The sequence below is a fragment of the Emys orbicularis genome, chromosome 9 (assembly GCF_028017835.1).
Source record: "Emys orbicularis isolate rEmyOrb1 chromosome 9, rEmyOrb1.hap1, whole genome shotgun sequence".
Lineage (NCBI taxonomy): Eukaryota > Metazoa > Chordata > Testudines > Emydidae > Emys > Emys orbicularis.
In genome coordinates, this window is record NC_088691.1 from 72,935,107 (window position 1) to 72,958,082 (window position 22,976).

Sequence of the window (22,976 nt, forward strand, 5' to 3'; positions counted from 1 at the left end):
TCTTATGTGTAACTGGGATACAACACTATGAAAACTGTTTTGTAAATTATAATACAGTACTGGGTGTCATAGGCACAGGAACTAGAGGTGCAGGGGGTGCTGCAACACCCCCAGGTTGTATGCGGAGCCGCTGGCCCTGCACCCAGGCCTCCACTCCCCAGCCCAGGGCTTGGGTCCCGGCTGCTGGTCATGCTCCCCAGCCTGTGGCCCCATGTCTGGGGCTCCAATCCTGGGGCCCCGCGCCCATGCCTCTGCTCCCCGGCCCTGTGTCTGGAGCTCAGGTTCTGCCCACTGGCCCTGTGCCCAAGGACCTGCACTCGGCCCCCCACTCCCGGGGCCTCAGCCGATGGCCCCGAGGTCGGGGCTCTGCTACTAGCCCCGTGCCCGCCCCCAGCCTTTGCCTCCTTACCCCTGTCCAGGTCCCCCCCTCCCGGAGACACGGCACTGCTCCCAGCCCCAGCTGCAGGGGGAGGGCGGACAGGGTAAGGGGCTGGCTTTCAGCACTCCCACTATTAAAAGGGTTTCAGCGCCATTGCTGGGTGTTAAAGCAGTGATTGTATACTTTAAAAAGTCTTGAATCACTTGTTTGTTACATATATTTATAAAAACAAGGAAAAAAGAAATAACTGGAAAAAGGGTCTCAAATATCAGTGTGAATGTAACAGTTCATAATGTGTGGGTTCTCCACTGTATTTTACATTTCATCAAAGAGTCTTTAGCTTGTTGTGAAAACAGTACTGCATTGCAGGAGTGTTCCCCCACCCCCCTCCAAAAGAAGGAAGTGCAAAAGGCACAAGATTCTGATCTCAATTAATTGGTCTCAATTTAGAGTAACTCTGCTGGTCCAAGATTTTGCCAAGTCAAGGATAATTTAAAAAAAATGAAATATATACAGAGCAAGCTTCCTTTTCCACTGTTATATCTTGTGGTTGCCTGAGACTGAGTGCAGTGCTTTCAAGTGCTTTCGTGTGCATGCAGTAATCTCTCAAGTAAATCATTTAGGCAATCAGACTGTTACCTTATTACGAATTTTTTGAGACTCCTGTTCTCCGTACATTTCAGCTCTTTAAGACTGAAGAATTAACTATTTCCGCTGTATATTATTCTCAACCATGTCAGCTAACTTGTGATACATAGTATTTTTTATATAGTAACATCTTTAGCCAATACGTATATCACAGAAATGGCAGGTATCTAGCAGATTTTTAAAATGGTACACGGGACATACTTATGCTAAACATACATGTACTCATACATTCTAAGCATAAATATTTTCAAGAGTTTGTAATTACTTTTTTCTTGGAGGAAATATTCTGAATTGCATGATTAAACAATTGACTTCTGAAAATCAGTATTCACCTCCTTTTCATTAAAATATGACAGGTCACTTGCTGGTTTGAACTACAGTAAATGGTGGATTGTCTGCAACTTGAAGTACTTAAATCAAGACTTATGTAACTCAGCCAGATGTTATGGGCCTATTACATGACCAGGTGAGTGAAGTTCAGGAGAACAGACAAGTTGATCATGATGGACCCTTCTGGCTTTAAAGTCTATGAGTTTATGTTGTCAAATACCACATACAATATGGAAAAGATGCCTTTTTTGCCCACTAGAGGGTGGATTGTGCCTATACACTCTATTTGAATCCTCAAGAGGGAAGGCATATAATGTTTTCATCCTGTTACCAAGAGCCTGATTCTAGTTGCATTGCAGAGAATAGCAAAACTCTACAATGGGATCAGGCCATTGCTACTGCAGGGAAAGGTGATATTTTCATTTTCCTCCCATGAAACTAGGATGCATCATACAATTCTTAGCAAACCATCCTGTTTTGTGTTATTGTTCTTTAATACGCTCTAAATACATTAAGATGCTTATACTGTTTATACATGTATCCTCTGAAATCTATATAAATCACTTTTATCTTTGCAGTCAAAGAGATTAAATGAATACATTGACCTGAGAGGCATCTTTTGTTGATAACTTCATCTGTCTCTGGCCTATTTATTAAAATTCTGCTGATTTTGTGTCAGAATCAATGAAAAAAACTGATTTCATCTTTGCGCTTGTACAGTGCATAGCTTAGTCTATGTGTGACCAGACAAAAACAATGAATAATATCTGCATTATCCAGCAACTCCAACTGCTGGGTCATCAGTGCAATGTTCTTCAGTGCCGCCTCAGCTGAAAAACACCTACAGTATGTTTTACAGGCAAAACGGGCAACTGAACTTATAGCTCTATTTTTCCCAGGTGAAGGCAGAACTTGAACATGTATTCAACAGCCACATCTTCATGTGGGCAGGTAGGGCATAATGATGTGCATGTGCCCCCTACTCCTGGTTAGAGGAGTCCCCTTTCCACGCTCCTTTCCCCTCACCCATCCAGGAGATGGTTGAAAAATGGGAAACATTTTCTGGAAAAATCTGTCCCTGATTTTCACTTTAAAAAAATTTGAAATTTATTATTTTCTAACCAGCTTTACCCAGTCCTTACACCTCCTTTTCCCTATTGGCTGTCCCCCTTCCTCTGCCATCCTCCCTCACAAAGACAGACACCTATCTCTTTCTTTCCCCTGGATGCCCAAATCCTCCTTTCTCCTTCTCAAACACCCTCTTCCTTCCAAGGTCACTCACAGTCCTTCCCTCACATTTTCATTCGTTGAGTCCCACATGCATATCAAGGTCTCCTCACACATACCATCTCCCCTTCACAAACCTCCTAGGCTCTCTCACACAGACTTCCCTGGGGGCTCGGACCCCACCCACCCTAACCTGATCCATAAATGGTGAGGAGTCCAGGCAGAGTGCCTAGAAGAGGCTGGGATCATTGACCCTTACATAATTCATTAACAGAGAGGAGTCCAGTCAGACTGGCTTGCAGCGGCTGGGGCATCTCTACCCCATGTATTTTCCATGGCCTGCAGGCAGCTCCTTTCCTAGGTGAGCTGCCTCTGTAGACAACCATTCTCAGAAGGGCTATGGGAGCCAGACTGGAGAGGACAGAGTTTGGGTCAGGCAGGCTGCTGAGAAGGAGCCATTGGCTGATTCTCAACCTCTCCAGGAGTACTTGGTGGGGCCAAAGACATAGCAGCTCTTACCACCCTCTTCTCAATTTCTGCACTTACTGGCCAATGAAAGGCAGGGGGAGAAGTAGCTCTGCCTCCCCCTCAGAGGCTGATGAGGGACAAGGGGAAAAGCTCTTGAAGCTTCTCTTAGGCTCCAGTTCCTCAACAACCACCCCCTTCCTAGCCACCTCCCCCGACTTAATGACCCCAAGCACTTCTGTGTGCTGGCCTAATGGGGTACAATACAATAAAACTCTGCTTTGCTTGGCATAGTTCTGTTTCATACAAACTTTATCCTAAAAGACTTCCCAGAATTACATGTACAATAGGAGCTGCAGAGGCAATAAGAGGTATAGCTGAGGAAGACAAGATATGTGGTGTGGTCTGATAAGTTCTGAAATTAAACAGTGATTGAATAAGACAGAGAGATACAGGAAAGCTGCTCCAGATGAGAGAGGCATATTCACAAGCCCTGGCCAGATTGTGCCAAGCAGGCTGCGAAAAGGGCTGTGAGATAGCTGGTAGCTGGAATTAACCTGCAGCCATCACTGCCAAGGTCTTGAGACTGGTCTGCCCCCAGAGAGAGGGGAGAGAGAAAAACTGCTGCAACTACAGGAAATGTTGCAGCTGCCCATACTGAAGCACTGAGACCAACCTGCCCCCAGCTACAAACCTGCAGGAAGGAAAGGCAAAGAGTAGAAGAGAAACACCCCTAGCTATTACCAATGAAGTTGCTCCCCCGGTTCACTTTTCTCTTACTTTTTTTAAAAAAATGTTCTAATTATTGTACAATTTCTATATTTTGGTGACTTGGAGATGTATATCTGAATGTGTGTGCGCCCGTCTTATATCCATGTCTGTACATGTGGGATTATAATGTATGTGCTACCTGGGCGCATTATTTTTATGTATTATCCAGGGGTGAAATCCTGGCTCTACTAAGCTCAAAACCCAAACTCCCATTGACTTTAATAGGGTCAGGATTTCACACTAGCAGTTTGGCAACCCATCTTGGAATTGATACTTAGTTTCCCCTAATATCTTTATACATTATTTTCCAACTGGATTTCAAAGTCCAAATTCTTATAATTCATATAATGTCTCCAAAACAGAGACAAGAAGAAGAATGGAGGTTCCTTAAATAAATTATTGGTAGAAACTCCCACTGCATGTAGAAGATTGACATTCTATATAAGGACATCATCCACGGTACTACAACCCTCACTGCGATCCCATCTTGCTGTTACAGCTCTAAAAGCTGTTCAATTAGCAGATGAGATTTCTACAACTATCGAGCCAACTTATGTCAAAGTTTCATTGGAAACGCTACTTTCAGCTATTCATGGTTTATAAATCAAAAAGTTTTAATTCTTTTGCATTCAAAATAAACACTGCTACCCAATAAGATAATTCCGTTTGAAAGTAGGATTTAAAAGATTGGAAAAGGTCATTACAAACTGGAAAAAAAAATAGCTTTGAAATGAAGGGCCCAATCCAATGTTCTATGAAGTCAACAGAAAGGCTCCATTTGATTTCAGTAGACTGAATCAGGCCATAGTTGAGCATAGATGAGTACTGTGATTATTGCATTTTCATCCCCTTTTGCTACAGAGCATATAATGCAGGTAGTGTGTGTGTGTATGGTTTTGGGTGGGGACAGAGAAGGAAATATTTCATTTAATAGGAAAATTCTTATATTCACAGGCATTTCAAGGGCTATTCAAGCTGGATGATAAAAATTGCTTTTGGTCAGGGTTGAACTTGCAGCCTTAGTTTTGTCCACTTCAGTTCCTGTTCCCAGCAAAGCTAAGTTCAAAAGTCCAAAACAATACATTTTCGTTTTCAATAATGGCAGGAAAGATTGTTGGGCAAAAGTCAACATGGTTTCTGTAAAGGGAAATCACGTCTTACTAATCTATTAGAGTTCTTTGAAGGGGTCAACAAACATGTGGACAAGCGGGATCCAGGGGACATAGTGTACTTAGATTTCCAGAAAGCCTTTGACAAGGTCCCTCACCGAAGGCTCTTACGTAAATTAAGTTGTCATGGGATAAGAGGGAAGATCCTTTCATGGATTGAGAACTGGTTAAAAGACTGGGAACAAAGGGTAGGAATAAATGGTAACTTTTCAGAATGGAGAGGGGTAACTAGTGGTGTTCCCTAAGGGTCAGTCCTAGGACCAATCCTATTCAACTTATTCATAAATGATCTGGAGAAAAGGGTAAACAGTGAGGTGGCAAAGTTTGCAGATGATACTAAACTGCTCAAGATAGTTAAGATCAAAGCAGACTGTGAAGAACTTCAAAAAGATCTCAAAAACTAAGTGATTGGGCAACAAAATGGCAAATGAAATTTAATGTGGATAAATGTAAAGTAATGCACATTGGAAAAAATAACCCCAACTATACATACAATATGATGGGGGCTAATTTAGCTACAACTAATCAGGAAAGAGATCTTGGAGTCATCATGGATAGTTCTCTGAAGACGTCAGTCAAAAAGCAGTGTGCAGCATTAGTCAAAAAGCAAACAGGATGTTAGGAATCATTCAAAAAGGGATAGAGAATAAGACGGAGAATATCTTATTGCCCTTATATAAATCCATGGTATGTCCACATCTTGAATACTGCATACAGATGTGGTCTCCTCATCTCAAAAAAGATATACTTGCACTAGAAAAGGTTCAGAGAAGGGCAACTAAAATTATTAGGGGTTTGGAATGGGTCCCATATGAGGAGAGATTAAAGAGGCTAGGACTTTTCAGCTTGGAAAAGAGGAGACTAAGGGGGGGATATGATAGAGCAGTAGTTCCCAAACTTGTTCCGCTGCTTGTGCAGGGAAAGCCCCTGGTGGGCCGGGCCGGTTTGTTTACCTGCCGCGTCCGCAGGTTTGGCCGATCGTGGCTCCCAGTGGCCGTGGTTCACTGCTCCAGGCAATGGGAGCTGCTAGAAGCGGCGGCCAGTACATCCCTCGGCCCGCGCCGCTTCCAGCAGCTCCCATTGGGAGCTCCCATGGGAGCCGCGATCGGCCGAACCTGCAGACGAGGCAGGTAAACAAACCGACCCGGCCCGCCAGGGGCTTTCCCTGCACAAGCGGCGGAACAAGTTTGGGAATCACTGTGATAGAGGTATATAAAATCATGAGTGGTGTGGAGAAAGTGAATAAGGAAAAGTTTTTACTTGTTCTCATAATATAAGAACTAGAGGCCACTAAATGAAATTAATGGGCAGCAGGTTTAAAACAAATAAAAGGAAGTTCTTCTTCACACAGTGCAGTCAACCTGTGGAAGTCCTTCCCTGAGGAGGTTGTGAAGGCTAGGACTCGAATAGGGTTTAAAAGAAAACTAGATAAATTAATGGAGGTTAAGTCCATTAATGGCTATTAGCCAGGATGGGTAAGGAATGGTGTCCCTAGCCTCTGTTTGTCAGAGGGTGGAGATGGATGGCAGGAGAGAGATCACTTGATCATTACCTGTTAGGTTCACTCCTTCTGGGACATCTGGCATTGGTCACTGTTGGTAGACAGGATACTGGGGTGGATGGACCTTTGGTCTGACCCAGTATGGCCATTCTTATGTAAGATTTTCTGATAACTCAGATTAGAAAAGCTTTGGTAAGTCATTTGGACACTGGCTCTGATGCTCAACTTTCTGATTTATCACAGTTTCAATGGGCATGCATGCAATTTAGTGTTTGTCTGTTAAGCCTGATGTAACTAAAAATAACGTAAGTGCTTCCTGAAATATAGTCACCCATCTTGCAATTGGATCCATGCAGGCAAGTCCTTGAAGCTATTTGGAGCTCCCATCGGGGACATATACTGAAGTTCTATATATAACTTAGAAATTGGGGATAAGTATGTATCATTTATTTTACCTCTGAGATGAGAAAAATTTTCTACAAAGCATCAAACTGCTTTTAAAAGTTAATTTACAAATTTTAGGTCTTAATCTAATGTATCTTTTTTAAAAAAAAATCCCATCTCTTATAATAAATATTTTACTACAACAAGCCATTAGATCAGTGGTTTTCAAACGTTTTGAGCTGAGCCCTCCCTTTGAGTTACAATTATTGGTTGTGCCCCCCCAACCCAAACAAAAAGAGGTGAGTCAGGGTGGAGATGGTGCTCCCTCCCTGAGCGCCACTGCACTGGGCTGAAGCCTGAGCTGCCTGGCATTGTCGCTCGCTGCCTCCCCCCACCCCTGAACATACCTCCATGCCCTAGGAGGAGCGCCCCATAGTTTGAAAACCTCTGCATTAGATAACATAAGATATCCCTATGTGTCCCAGTCTTGTGATAATGACAGCCAGCATTAAAAACCCCATCAATATTAAATACTGGTTTGAGAGTGCTCTGCAGATTGTGCAGCTATGCAAGTGTCATAGCTATCATTTGTCACTCTTCCACGCTGCACACTAGCCAGAAAACATGGAAATCAAGCTGCCTACAAGGCAAAAACAAAACATTTCACAGTCCTTAGGCTAAATGAAGCAGTTTAAAATTCCTCTCATGTGTAATTTCTGAGGCAGAAGTAACAGAGATGAAAACCCAGCTGACAGTGTATGCCTGACAGTGAAAAGAGAGGGCATAAAGGAAAGAGCACCGAGGTTGCAGATGAGAGCAAAACTCTGTGGTTTTTTTGCCTCTGTAATTAAGACGTGATAACCCCTCCTAAGAACCTCAAAACCAGACTTGTTCCTGAGATCAAATGTAAGAAAATGAAGTGGAACTTATGGACTCTGAAGTTCTGAAAACAAGATTAAGTTTCTGATAAGCTACATAACATAAGGAAATAGGTATACAGGTTATGGCTATGAATATATGCATGCATATACGAGTAGAATATTGTAATTGTAACTATGGTGCAACTACAGCATCACCTCATAGTAGGGTTGCCAACATTGTATTTTAAAAAAAGGAACTTATACCCCTGCCCCACCCCTCCTACAGATGTCATCATTATTAGTATTAATAATAATCAGTACTCACCTACATTCACCAGGGGTATTTCTTGCTGCTTTTTGCAACACTCAGCAACTCCCAAGCTTGTTGTGCAGAGATGAAAAAACAAGGGACTGTTGACAACCCTACCTCATACCAGTGGGGGGAAGCAATCAAGCAGGGAGAGGCACCTCCCGGGTAAGCTGTTTACAGGAAACCAACTTCAAGCCCCTAACCTTGCACAACCCAGGGAAAAACAATGATGGACCATTCAAGTTAATGAAAAAACACTGAAGCTGAAAAGAAAACCCCAGTCTTGGAAAACCAAAAAAGTAGAGAGTTTGCCCCACTCCGTGTAACCATGAATTATCATCATCAGAGAGAAAGGGGGAAAAATGCAAACCCTGTTAAAAGGGAAGAGGGCTTGAGGGTAAGGATTTCAATAAATTGAGAGCCAGCATCTAAGCGGGGTGCTGTCCATGAAACACTGGATCCCCTCTAGGACAGAGGGCATGCTGGGAAACTGTTCAGAGGCAATAGGTCATTTGTGATGAAAAAGGGAATTTAGCTACCAAAGAAGTGCAAAGCCTGAGATGGCATCTTTATGTTTATTTTCTGCGTAACTGGTCTATGTTTGCCCCCCTTACTATCTCACCTTTGAATATCTGATTTTTCTATTAAACAATCTTTTTGTTTATTTTTACCCCAAGCAGGTCTCTGCTGTGTAAACTGTGTGGTGTGTGCGCGCCAAAGTGAACTGGAAAAGTCCAAGTGTCTGCTAGTTAAGAACTCGGGGAGACGGATATGGGGGAACTCAGGACTGAAAGGGGTTGCTGAGGTTGCTCTGCAAGGGTAACTAGGGTAGTGGATGCCAGAGCTGAGACCTATGCTTGCAGGCTGGCTACAGGTGTCAGAACTCTGAGCCATGGCAGCATAGCAATAAGGCACACCAAGCTACAAAGCAGGGGTTACAGAACCCTTTACTGGTCTGGGTAATCCCTGAAAAGTCACAGTATCTAAGACACATTATATGTATCCAAGTGTATCTCTGACAGGAATATTCCTATACAAAATACCTCTAGCCTAGGGGAAGGCATGCTGGGCTGTGAGCCTGGAGACCATAGGTTTGTTCTCATCTCCTTGGCTTAAATACATAGCACTTGACTTGGACAGTGTAAGATATCACTCCTGTTTCATTCTACACTAACCACTGCTTACTGGGGACAGTGTACCTCAGGGCAATGCTAGTGAGCTACTGAGCCTTTCGCCTGTACATCACCGGTCTGCATATAGCCACCTCTGTAGAGATTACCAGGTGTTCCCATCTAATGGATGTTTGGTGGCCCTTATATGAGCGGAGTTTGGAAAGTCTCAGTTCCAGCTCCCACATCAGAAGCTCACTATCATGCTTTGCACAGAATGGCAAACTCAGAGAGGCCAAGGACTGTGGGGGCTTGGAAGGCTGAACTAGCCCTACTACCTCTAGAGTAAGTCTCCTCAGATCAAGACTGAGGCATGCTGGCAAGGCAGGGCCTCTTGGAAGTCTGCCCTGCTGCTGCCCTGTAGATAAGCAGGGGATTAAATTTGCCAGGGCTGTCAATTTTATCCCTTTCATCAACACCAAATCCACTCAAGTTTTTAAACCTGAAGTTGATGGCCATATACAAATTGTTTGCAAGTATGCAAACCAGCTCCTTAAACACTTTGCATAAAATGTCACACATGGAGATACAAAAAACATCTGAGCTACTGACTTCCATCTGAAAGACCTTTACTTAATTTCTGGGCCTGGACTACTACTTCCTTGGGTCCAGTCTGGCAAACCTTTAACCATGTGAGTACTGTTTAAATAAAAATAGGTTTCCACAAGATAAAAGAGCTGTGGAATGAGAAACAAAAAGCCCACAAATGGATGTACATAGCTAGTCTCAAAAGTAGTGATTTTTTCATTTATTTTTCCACAGAGCATTCAAGCCCTCCAGGGTGCAGGGGTTTGGGTTGATTTGGCATGTTTGCCCATGGATCATGCAAAGGTAGAACATGGCATTTAGCGTTGCAGTTTCTAACCCTAAAGTATATTTGTTTCCTATCAGTAGCTGAAAGATAACCTTCCAGAGCATACATACTACTGACATTTTAATACCTACATCTTTAGTTCCGACATGCCACTTTAGTGATGCATCAGGAACTACTGGAAGATCAAAAGGTTTATTGAAGCAATGAAACCCTTTGATCACAAAGAACCACTCTCCTTTTCGGCCAGTTCTGCAGCTCTCTCCCCCGCCCCCCTTCCCCTGCAGGAAAGCTTCTTTACCCTGTCCCACCTGTTGGTAGCATGCATTGGCTAGAAAAGCTGCGGTTTTCTGTTAGCTTGCAGAGCACTGGCCAGGCAGTCAATTTATGGGGTGCCACTGCCAACCTGTCCAGTTCCTCCTACTACTCTTGCTCCCTCCCTCACTGGATTTTCTGGTGTCTCCTCCATATCCACACAGTTGATTCCCACTCCCATTCATTCCTGGTGGGGGAAAAAAATCAGGAATGAAGAAGAAGTTAATATTAAAATCTCATCAATTTCCTAGTTCTATTCAATGAAGTTAGAAAAATAACACCTGGGAAGTTCTCCTATCTGCAATCAAAAAAAGATATTTTTGTCAGATGTGGAAATAATTAGTAACCTGATACGAGTTTTAGTTTTCACCTTCTTTATAAAATAGGATACGTTAGCTATATTTAAATATGATTAGGCTTGTTGCTCTTCAGCTACATACCCAATTTAACCTATTCTCATGGGATTCCTCTATTATGCAAACTAACGATAAACTTTGAAGGATGTAATTGCTTTATGACTGGAAAATTGAAATTGAGAGACTTATCTTCACCTCCTGAAATATGAAATTCATACCAGATGCTAGGAAATAGCAAAGCTTTTGTCTCATTTAATGCCATTCACCAGTCCAGAAGACAACTGGTGTCCACTGGACACTTAAGTCTTCCGGACAGCAAGTGAACCCGGGCGTAGCACTAGCGTGGCATAGCCTCGTCTTCCATTTCATATCCCCATTTTCCTTCCTCTGAATGGAATAATTTCACTACCACATTGCAAAATTCCCGGTACAGGATTTAAACTGGCTTCTAATGATTTGTGAACAACTATGTCATCTGTTGTGATATTCGAAGACTTTATGTAATGGTTCAAATCCATAGTCTTGCTGCTAATCTGTGAAGATTATTTCAACATATTCTAATTCAGGGGTCGGCAACCTTTCAGAAGTGCTGTGCCGAGTCTTCATTTATTCACTCTAATTTAAGCTTTCGTGTGCCAGTAATACATTTTAACATTTTTAGAAGGTCTCTTTCTAGAAGTATAATATATAACTAAACTATTGTTGTATGTAAAGTAAATAAGGTTTTAAAAATGTTTAAGAAGCTTCATTTAAAATTAAATTAAAATGCAGAGCCCCCCAGACCAGTGGTCAGGACCCGGGCAGTGTGAGTGCCACTGAAAATCAGATCGCGTGCCGCCTTCGGCACACATGCCATAGGTTGCCTACCTCTGTTCTAATTTATATAAAAGTGCTGCAGTACTGTATCTAGAAGCAATTGTTCAGTCGCACTATTCACCAGTAACTACTCAAATTTCTTCGTAGTGCCCCAAGAGACTGCCAGTTAATTGTATCGTCCATACAGTGGTGATTGTCCAAAAAGAATTCATAAATTGCGAAGTTTCTTGGTTCCTCACTCAACAACTTTACTAGTCTTACAAGATATTAGTATTGCAGACTGGGGATCTCAGACAACAATTCACTCTTGTCAGGGAAAATGGCCATTTAGCCAAATTTCACCACACCGTAAAATTATCTGAAACTGGAAGCAGCAAGCAAAGCATGATCTTTCTTCCTTACAACACCAATAATCAGTCAGCCAATTAAACAAAAATATTGCCTTTACCTTTCTTTTGTCCTAAACTGCATCATTCCAACTCTCACCGTTTGCAGAGCAATAAGGTGGTATAACAATAGACTTCAGGATAGAGAAGCTGAAAACTCTTTTCATGATTTATACAGACCAGAGGAAGGGCATGAAAACATCTAAAATGGTACCACTCAAACTGGGGATCAATAGCTGAATGTGGTCTCATGGATCTATGGATCCGAGCTCACTTTCTTTTGCTTTGCTCCCAGGAGCACTAGGATATTTCAGGCAATATGACAAAGTACCACAAGGAGGGCTAAATAGTTGAAGATTTATTGGCAAGTCTCAGTTCCAGCTCCCACATCACAAGCTCATCATCATGCTTTGCACTGACCATTACGGGATCAGCTTATGGGATCCCTCCATATCTGGCCAAGAAACCAGGAAAGGAGGAGAAAAAAAAGGTGAAAGAGAAAAAACTCCCCGTTTTCCTAGAAGTCAAGAGAGGATGACAAGAGAACAGACATTGTGCTGACTGGAGCTGCAGATATTATAATGTTGCCATTTGTGCATCATAGGATTACATCAATATATAATGATGTTGATATGGTGAGGCGATGTCACAGTGCAAACGTCATACTGCACTACCAAGTTGTCACGCTGGCTCTTTTCAATTACATCACTGATTTCTAGCCCAGCAAAGCTGAGTACATCTGCCCTGAAATATGTTCATCTTTAGATAAATAAACCAACAATGAAACAAGTGTATATGTCTGTTAACAAGATTCCTCTGCAAGGAATCAAAAGAAAGTAGCTCTGCACATTTCAACATTATGATCCTAAGTGGTCAACACAACACTAATTTGCCTATTATGAGGTAGATGTTTTTTCTTCTGCAGATGCAGTGGGAGGGATAGCTCAGTGGTTTGAGCACTGGCCTGCTAAACCCAGGGTTGTGAGTTCAATCCTTGAGGGGGCCACTTAGCGATCTGGGGCAAAATCAGTACTTGGTCCTGCTAGTGAAAGCAGGGGCCTGGACTCGATGACCTTTCAAGGTCCCTTTCCAGTTCTAGGAAATAGGATATCTCCATTTATTTATTTCAAGTATACAGTTTTACAAACTGTACTTTCTCAGGATAGATTCACTTTAAAACACCACAAAAATATTGTCTCTCTTGATATTGCCTTAATTGTTCATTCCCTATGCATTTTCAAACATGAAACCTTGATCGCTGCTTGCTACTCTGCAAGGTTGGTTGATAGCAATGAGGAAGAGAGGATATTTTTTTCCTTTTCTGTATTTTTGTCTGGACGAACCTTCTCTATATTAGCTTGAACAGTTCTGTTTATGTTGTTATCACTGTTGGAATATGGAATTGTCAGCAATTTCTTCTTATGATAAAGCTGTGTATACAGAAACTGCAGAGGGGGGCAACAACCCCCACAGGTTGCTGGGGGTAGCTTAGCCAGTAATCTTGAAGTTGTGGGTATCATTATGAGGAGAAAAAATTACAGAAAGGGGTGGGAAATCTCATTTCCTATGCAATCCAGAAGCCCATTTATTTCTTGCCTATATAATCACATGCAGTTTTACCATCTGATCCAGCTATCTTTGCTCACAGAGCAGTCCCACTGAAATCAATGAGTGTGAATAAAGGCTGTAGGATTGGGCTCTAGGAGATAACTAAACAACTGTGAGTGGTTTACATTTATTTCTTCGTGTTTCCAGCCCTTCCCCAACAGCCAATTTCAAGCCTTCCCATCCCTTTACTTCATCTTTCGTTTCATTGACATTTGATGCCTCACCTTAAAAATCCACACGCTGCAAGCTTCAGTTCTATAATACAGCTGTACATATAAACCAACCCATATGGAACTCAGTGTGTATTTTGAGTGCTTACCCTGCAATTTCTGATTATCCAAATGGAATGTGTAGATTCCTATCATTATTCTAAACAGATAGAACATCTGCTCAATGTGTATTACATACTGAAAAGAAAAAAGGAAGTAATTTTAAACTATGTATCTGAAGCCGTGTAAGAAGTATTTAAAGACTTATAAAACATGGAACTGGTTGGTACAAACCAGGGATACAGAGGCATTTATAACTGGTTCCAACACTGCGACAAATGCCATGTGCACAAGGATTCAGAGCACAGAAGTCAATCAGCTGAGAACAGGTAGGTCCCGTGAATCCAGGACTACAACTGCAGGAGTAAGCAAGTCTGTCTGCGAAACAGGTCCCATTGTTCTGGCAGGGAGATGAAGCACAGGGGTCTACTTTCTCTTCACAAGAAGATCCTAAAAATCCTAGTTGAAAAGAGATGATTTTCGTAAGTAAAACTTCTTTACACATATGCTATTTAAAAAAAAACAACTTGCAGTAATTGACAGTTACACATTTTAGTATTTCTAATTGACTTTGTGGAAGAGTTACAGAAACACATATGTATGCACAAAAATGTTAATTCTGGCAGCTGACATGTTTGTGACATTATTGCAACTCAGTGCATAAGGAGTGTAACTGCTTTGATGTGGCAGGATTTCAAAGATATTTGCAAAATCTTACATCAAGTGTCATTCATCTCAAACAATTATAAAGGTAAACTCGTTGCTTTAATATAGAGAAAGTGAGAAAAATCAGACATTGTGTAAGCAGGTATAATTCACATGAATATCTTGGAGCCAAATTCATTCCCAAAATCAAGAGAGTTGGTAAATGGGGATGGTGGAGCAGTAACAGTAGCAAACACTCAGAGGGATACTCCTAGCTAGACCAAAAATACTGAATTCAATACATGTATTGTGGCATCTCTTGCTATTTATTATTGATCTTGGAAGTATTGTTCAGAACAATGTCATTTTACACTTCAGGTGATTGTATTTCATTAGTAATACATTTCCATTAATCCTGACAGGATGTGTTACTTTACAAAGTTTTTCTTTTCTTCCCTCCATAATTAATCATCATTTGGACACATAAGTGAATTAAATAGCCATTTTATTTTACTGTAGTTTTATCACTGCAATAATAGACAGCACCTGACAAACATTTTTCTACAGATTTTAAAAGCAGAACAACTCTACAAAACAAGCAATGGATGAAATTATATTTTCAAGTGCAACAATAGAGAAACAAGCATACAATGGTACAGTATATTCAAATCATACTATTTGTTCTTTATCGGTGGATTTCTTAATGATAAGAGGCAGTAAGGTCTAGTGGACTGGACTAGAAGTCAGGAATTGCTTAATTGTGGTCCATGGTCTGACATGGATTTGATGTAAGACACTGTGCAAAAGGCCAAATCTATCAAAAGTAGCTTCTAGTTTTGGAGTATTCGATTTTTGTGCAGCTATATGTGAACACTAAGGACCCAATTCTCAGAGGTTCTGATCACCTACAACTCCTATTTAAGTCAGTGTTGCTGGCACTATAGCTATAATATACTGCATGTGTGTATACGTATGTGTGCATTTATTAGCTAAATTCTGCTTTCAGCAATTGCAGTGTCAACTGATTTAAGAAGAATTACATCACTTACACCATGGTAACTGAGATCAGAACAAGGTCCATAGATTTAGAGTAAACGTGTAAAAGAAGTTAATGACTACAGATGTAAGCAAGAGGAGAATCAGACCCACAGTACTGCTACTCAGATACCTTAATTCTACTGCATAAAAAAGGAATCAGAATACAAATAAACAATGTAAAGTAACTGTTCAAACTTCAGTATATTAAATACACTTGGACTACCAGTAAAAAATCTGAGAAGGCAGGTGACAAACTATTTATTTTTTAAATCTCATGGTTTTTAAGCCAGTCTCATGAGTTTTGAATGGTTGGAACTGGCAATACTGCACGTGCTTAAGAATTCTGCTGAACGGGGAATGGATTTACATATGCTAAGCATGTTAAATCCTTAAGTGCTTTCTGTTTTCCATACTGGCCTGCTTTAGGGGTGGTGTGGAGCTACCCAACCCAATGGGAGCTCCAGGAAAATGCTTTCTGGAGAGCCTGGGTACATGGATGAACTTAGAATGACGAATCATCCCTTTATGCCCAGACAGCTGCTCCCCAAGCACAGGGGTTCTGACTGCTCTGCGAGCTTGTTCTTCCCCACATATTCACATAAGGATCAGAGACAAATATGTACGCCAAAAGGCTTGGTCTGTGAGACCAGAGGAAGAAATGAATTCCAGAGCTGAGGGCTCTCTGCAGAGAACACCTGACCATCAGCCCGATAACATTTAAAATCTAGGGACAACAAGCTTGAGCCCAGCAGCTGATCTCAAATATCCTGACGAGTTATTGGGAGAGGTAGTTTCTCAAGCAGTAAGCACCTAAAATATAGTACCTGATGTTTTATAGATCAAAGTCAGCTCCTTGAATTGTGCTAAGTGAATTAGTGTTATCATACGTCCGGATTTTCCCGGACATGTCCGGCTTTTTGGGCCTCAAATCCCCGTCCGGGAGGAAATCCCAAAAAGCCGGACATGTCTGGGAAAATAGGGAGGGAGGGCCCGGCGGTGCGGGGCCGGTGGTGTTCGGCCGGGGCCGGGCCGGGGCTGGGGCCGGCGGTGATCGGCCGGGGCCGGAACGGGGCCGGGGCCGGCGGTGCTCGGCCAGGGGTGCTCGGCCGGGGGCCTGGCCGGGGGTGCTCGGCCAGGGGCCGAGCCAAGCCAGGCGGGAGACGCTGAGGACAGAGCCTCTTGGCCTGGGCCGGCCGGCTGCCGGAGGGAGCCGCTCGGCCAGGGGGGCCGGACTGGGCCACGCCGCACCCCGCCCCGCCCCAGCCCCAGCTTACCTGCTGCCTCCCTGTTTCAGGCTTCCCGCGAACATCTGATTCGTAGGAAGCAGGGGAGGGGGAGGAGCAGGGGGCAGAGCGTTCAGGGGAGGGGGCGGGGACTTTGGGGAAGGGGCAGAGTTGGGGCGGGGACTTTGGGGAAGGGGCAGAGTTGGGGCGGGGCTGGGGGCGGGGAACGGGCGGAGTTGGGGCGGGGCCGGGGCCCCGTGGAGTGTCCTCCTTTTTTAAAACTAAAATATGGTAACCCTAAAGTGAATGGGAAGCCAGAGCAGTCCCTTACAACCAGATGATATCTGCTCCCTTCAGTGGATACTGCCTACTACCCTCATGCAAAATGCAATGAATGTTAACAAGATACAGATTACTGCAGTGAGGATTAAAAAGGAAATGCCACAAACACCTAGCAAGGCAAACAAAAATTCTTGGTCACTGCTGCCATCAGGATTCCAGGAGCATCAAAAAACTACAAATATCTTGGACAAAGGCTGAAGAAACCCATCAACACAGACAGTGTAAACCATCTCCTCCATAACCTCGCAATCCTAACCCAAGGCCCACAACCATTACCCCCATTTTACTGGACTGAGCTTTCACCAGTTGGCTCATAACCATGTCCCAAAGTCAGCCAGGCACTAGGAAAAAAAGGCAGAAAAACTGCAGGACCTAAAATAACCAGCAAAAACTCATAATTGTGTATTACCAGGGGAACTGAGCCAATAAGCCTATGTGGCCTCTTTGCTAACTCTGAAACTAGACTAAAAAGGACCAAGGAAAATTTGAGGCCTCCAACATGATATCAATGCTGTCTCACTACAGTCTTTCATAGATTCATAGATTCTAGGACTGGAAGGGACCTCGAGAGGTCGAGTCCAGTCCCCTGCCCTCAGGACAGGACCAAATACTGTCTAGACCATCCCTGATAAACATTTATCTAACCTACTCTTAAATATCTCCAGAGATGGAGATTCCACAACCTCCCTAGGCAGTTTATTCAAGTGTTTAACCACCCTGACAGTTAGGAACTTTTTCCTAATGTCCAACCTAAACCTCCCTTGCTGCAGTTTAAGCCCATTGCTTCTTGTTCTATCCTTAGAGGCTAAAGTGAACAAGTTTTCTCCCTCCTCCTTATGACACCCTTTTAGATACCTAAAAACTGCTATCATGTCCCCTCTCAGTCTTCTCTTTTCCAAACTAAACAAACCCAATTCTTTCAGCCTTCTTTCATAGGTCATGTTCTCAAGACCTTTAATCATTCTTGTTGCTCTTCTCTGGACCCTCTCCAATTTCTCCACATCTTTCTTGAAATGCGGTGCCCAGAACTGGACACAATACTCCAGCTGAGGACTAACCAGCGCAGAGTAGAGCAGAAGAATGACTTCTCGTGTCTTGCTCACAACACACCTGTTAATACATCCCAGAATCATATTTGCTTTTTTTTTTGCAACAGCATCACATTGTTGACTCATATTTAGCTTGTGGTCCACTATAACCCCTAGATCCCTTTCTGCTGTACTCCTCCCTAGACAGTCTCTTCCCATTCTGTATGTGTGAAACTGATTGTTCCTTCCTAAGTGGAGCACTTTGCATTTGTCTTTGTTAAACTTCATCCTGTTTACCTCAGACCATTTCTCCAATTTTTCCAGATCATTTTGAATTATGACCCTATCCTCCAAAGTAGTTGCAATCCCTCCCAGTTTGGTATCATCTGCAAACTTAATAAGCGTACTTTCTATGCCAATATCTAAATCGTAAGATTAAGGGGTCCCAAAACAGACCCCTGCGGAATCCCACTTGTTATACATTTCCAGCAGGATTGGAAACAATTAATAACTACTCTCTGAGTATGGTTATCCAGTCAGTTATGCCCCATCTAAGTTGTATTTGCCTAGTTTATCGATAAGAATATCATGCGAGACCGTATCAAATGCCTTACTAAAGTCTAGGTATACCACATCCACCGCTTCTCCCTTATCCACAAGACTCATGGATATTATTTGCAATAATCTTCCCTAAAAAAGGAAGATTAACAGATGGATAATGTTATTTCAAGTGACAAAACAATTCCACAGCATATGCAGGCTTAAATACACTAAAGCAAGTTGCCCTTGTGTTATCTTTGAATGTGTTGGGAAATTTGTTCTGCAGTTGAAGTCTTATGTATGAGTTAAATATATGCAAATACTAGAATCAAATATAATTACACTGCTAAATTGAAGGTCTGACTTTTCAGTGCTTCTGAATGTATATTTAAATCAATACTTACCAGTAAAATAAAAAAAATAAAGAAAAAATTAATAGAGGTACACGGATCAAGAACAGCATAAAATGGTGAAAAATGGGTTTTTCATCTTTATATTTATTTTGCAGATAAATATCATCTGAAATTTTCATCAGCTAAATTGCAAAAAGGAAGCCCTAACAAGACATGATTAAAATGGGGAAATGACTGGGGATTTCAGATATCAGAATGCAGAATTTACCAAAAGCAAAGAAATAAAATAGGAAGCAAGGAGGGATGGCAATAGTTGTAAAAAATTCTATTGCTCAAAAGATATGATAAAAATATTTTTGCTGACATAGCCATTTGGCTAGAAGTCAAAGACAACAGAAATAGTCAGAGAGGTGATATTCCTTAGACGTTGCTGTAGCCCTCCAGTATAGCAAGAGAAAGTAGATCAGGAAATATTTTCAGAGATGAGAGCTCTGAAAGAAAGCCAGAATTCTGATCATAGGAGGATTTTAATTACTTGGCTAACGAGTGTATAACAGCCATGCAAAAACTAAGAAAGGTAAATGTTTTCAGAGGTAGTGCAAGATTTTGTGAACAACCAATTTGGCTGGAGATTATGTTAGATCTAATCCTAGGAAATGTGCCAAATGTGATAAATGAAGTTAGTGAACATCGAGGACTAGAGATTACAAAATCTTTAGATTTGAAATATGTGGATAAGCACTAAAAGAAGCAAGATAAATGCTTTTGATTTTTCTTGTACAAAGTCTTTTATGAGAAAATATAACATGCTCTATGGAATTTTCATTAGAATTTTCTAAAAAAGAGATGCCTATCATAGGGAAATGAGAAATAATTAGCAAGTAGTTGTAAGACTTTAATTGACATTCATCCTAGCCACGTCTAAACACATAAAAGGGCAACAGAGACCAAACTGGTTAAAGCATTAAATAGATAGTCTAAGCAATAAGAAGGTAGCTTTTAAAATAAAAACAATATGGAAGGATGCAAGGTAAAATGATGATTATTACATTAGCAAAAATGTAATGAAGACTAAGTTACAGTAACAGTTTAAACTAACAAAGTATTTTTCAAATATATTCACAGCCTTTTTTATACTGTTAAGAAGAATGGTGCCTTCTGTAATCACCAGATACTTTGGGAAAGGGAATCACATGTACACAATAAGTGTATTCCCCACTTTCATAGTATCAAGGTGATAGATGGAGCTATTGTGCAAGTATATAGACGTTACAATCAACTTTGCTATACGTATTAGAGAAAACCCATCTTGCCCGGGTATGGAAAACAAATCCAGAAACGGTGACCACCACCACACCTGGACTGTTCCTAGTCTATTGTCAAACTTCTCTAGTCAATAACTCTGCTAGTCAATTAAAATTCATGGAGCTAGTGTGCATTTTATTGGCTGGTAGTGCAAATCAACTCATCCCAATCACAACTTAACACCTTCTGTTGGCCGTCAAGCTTTAATTTTCTCTCATTGTACCACTAACTCCACATCAACAATATTCTTAAATTTCACAGAATCATAGAAATGTAAGAATGGAAGGGACTAGTCCCCTGCATTGAGATGGGACTAAGTATTATCTAGCCCTGGGGTTCTCAACCTTTTTCTTTCTGAGGCTCCCCCAACATCCTATAAACACTCCATGGCCCACCTGAGCCACAACTGTTTTTCTGCATATAAAAGCCAGGGCCAGCATAAGGGGGTAGCAAGCAGTGCAATTGCCAAGGGCCCCACACCACAGGGGGCCCCGCAAAGATAAGTTGCTCAGGCTTCGGCTTCAGCCCCAGGTGGCAGGGTTGAGGGCCCCAGGCTTTAGCCCCACATGGCAGGGCTTCGGTTTTCTGCCCTGGGCCCCAGCGAGTCTAACACTGACCCTGCTTGACAGATCCCCTGAAACCTCCGATCCCTGGTTGAGAACCACTGATCTAGACCATTCCTGACAGGCATTTGTCTAACCTGTTCTTAAAACCTTATGATGACAGAGATTCCACGGCCTCCCCAGATAATTTGTTACAGGACTTAACTACCCTTACAGTAAGGACGTTTTTTCTACCGTCTAACCTAAATTTACCTTGCTGCAATTTAAGCCCTTTTCTTCTTGTTCTGTCCTCAGTGGTTAAGGAGAACAATTTGTCACCCTCCTCTTTAATAATCTTGTACATACCTGAAAACTGTTATCATGCCATCCCCATCTTCCCTTCTGCAGACTAAACTAACCCAATTTTTCCAATCTTTCCTCGTATGTCATGTTTTTTAGACCTTTCATCGTTTTTGATGCTCTCCTCTGGTCTTCGTCTTTCTCCAATTTGATCACATCTTTCCCAAAGTGTGGTGCCCAGAACTGGACACAATACTCCAGTTGAGGTCTTCTCAGTGCTGAATAGAGTGGAAAAATTACTTCTCATGTCTTGCTTAAAATGCTCCGGCTAATACATCCTAGAATAATGTTTCCTTTTTTTGCAACAGTATTACATTGTTGCCTCATATTTAGTTTGTGATCTACTATAACCTCTGATCCTTTTCTGCAGTACTCCTCCCTAGCCAGTTACTCCCTATTTTGTATTTGAGAATTGATTATTCCTTCCTAAGAGAACTTTGCATTTGTCCTTATTGAATTTCATCGTATTTAATTCAGACCATTTCTCCAGTTTGTCAAGATCATTTTGAATTAAAATCCTACCATGACGCTTGAAATATGATGATCAAAGTGACATTTCAATCAAACAGAACAAACTGAAAGAGAAAAATAAATGTCCCTCTCCCTGTCACTGAACATGTATCTATATTAGCGCTGGAGGGGATTTCTTGGGCCATCTAAGCCAGTCCTTACACAAGTGCAAAAATTTCTTCTATCTACTTCTCTGAATGTAAAATCCAATTGTGCCCTGAAAACAAGTTGCCTCAACAACTGCAGATAGTAGTTTATTTCCCAAATTATTCTGTATATGTGTCAGAGCTGAAATATAATGTTAAGCAGAAAATCATGGAATCTTCAAGCCTGAGTCTCTAGTTACTAACCATTCTTTAAGGACTCTTTAAAACTATTAAAGATTATCTAATGAGTATAAAGAACTACCTCTATTCAAACCGTTCACTTTCCACTGCCCAAGAAGCTCACCTTTCATACTTTTCACATGTCTGATTTCTAAAACACAGGTGTCATTTGTAGAACATAAATGGACCATGTAGAAATGATTCCTCATTATTTCCATCCATCTCTTCTTCTGCCATCCACTGCATGCTCTTCTCTTTTTTTCTTTTGTAATGTGGTTATATTTTCCATCTCTCCTGTTCTGTTCATTTTCTACCACATAATACCTCCCAATTCTCCAGTCCTTTAGTTTTTAAATGTATACTAAACACTGGCCTGCCTTCCCCCCACTGTGCTGAATTAGCACTTCAGAAAGAAAGGCCTCCTCTCAACATGCAACTACAATTAGGCACAGTGGGAGAAAGGTAGCAGAGCAAGAGCCCAAGCCTATGCTTGAAGCTGATCATATTTTTTAGAAATGAAACATGTCAGGGCACTCTAAAAATAACAGTTCTGCAACTTCCAAGCAGGTATTCTCTGGCTTATTTACAAAAAAGTCTCCTCCTCAGTCTCCCTGCTCCCTAAAAATCTCCAAATAAAAGCTCACAAACTGAGTGAGAAAGATAAAAATATTGCCTCAAATGGAATAAGAAAAAACTGGCCATGTATTTGGTCAGAGCAGTCAATATTGTATTTTATAATGTGGCATCTACAAGCTCAGCCCTTATTCTTCCCCTCAAAAACCTGAAATTCCTGTTATTGTTAGTATTGGTATATTGCATTTCCTTGTTATGTTGGACATATCATAGCTAACATGCTTGGTTGATACTCTATCCCAGTACAACTGCCTCTGCCTTTGCAGAAGGGACCAGATGCGACCTCTGCAGCAGCATTCTCCCTTCCTTGTGGTGGGGACAAAATTAGGAAAGATGGATACTCGACACCAACATTAC

At 41.7% G+C, this 22,976-nt stretch overlaps 1 protein-coding gene across 1 annotated transcript in view; it reads right to left on the reverse strand.

Moving 5' to 3' along the window:
* DNER (delta/notch like EGF repeat containing) overlaps window positions 1–22,976 on the reverse strand; it is a 277,948-nt gene that overhangs the window by 39,223 nt on the left and 215,749 nt on the right. Inside the window, exon 8 of the mRNA XM_065411069.1 lies at window positions 14,009–14,233. Within this exon, the coding sequence (XP_065267141.1) occupies window positions 14,009–14,233 (225 nt within the window). The remainder of the gene's footprint in view (window positions 1–14,008; window positions 14,234–22,976) is intronic.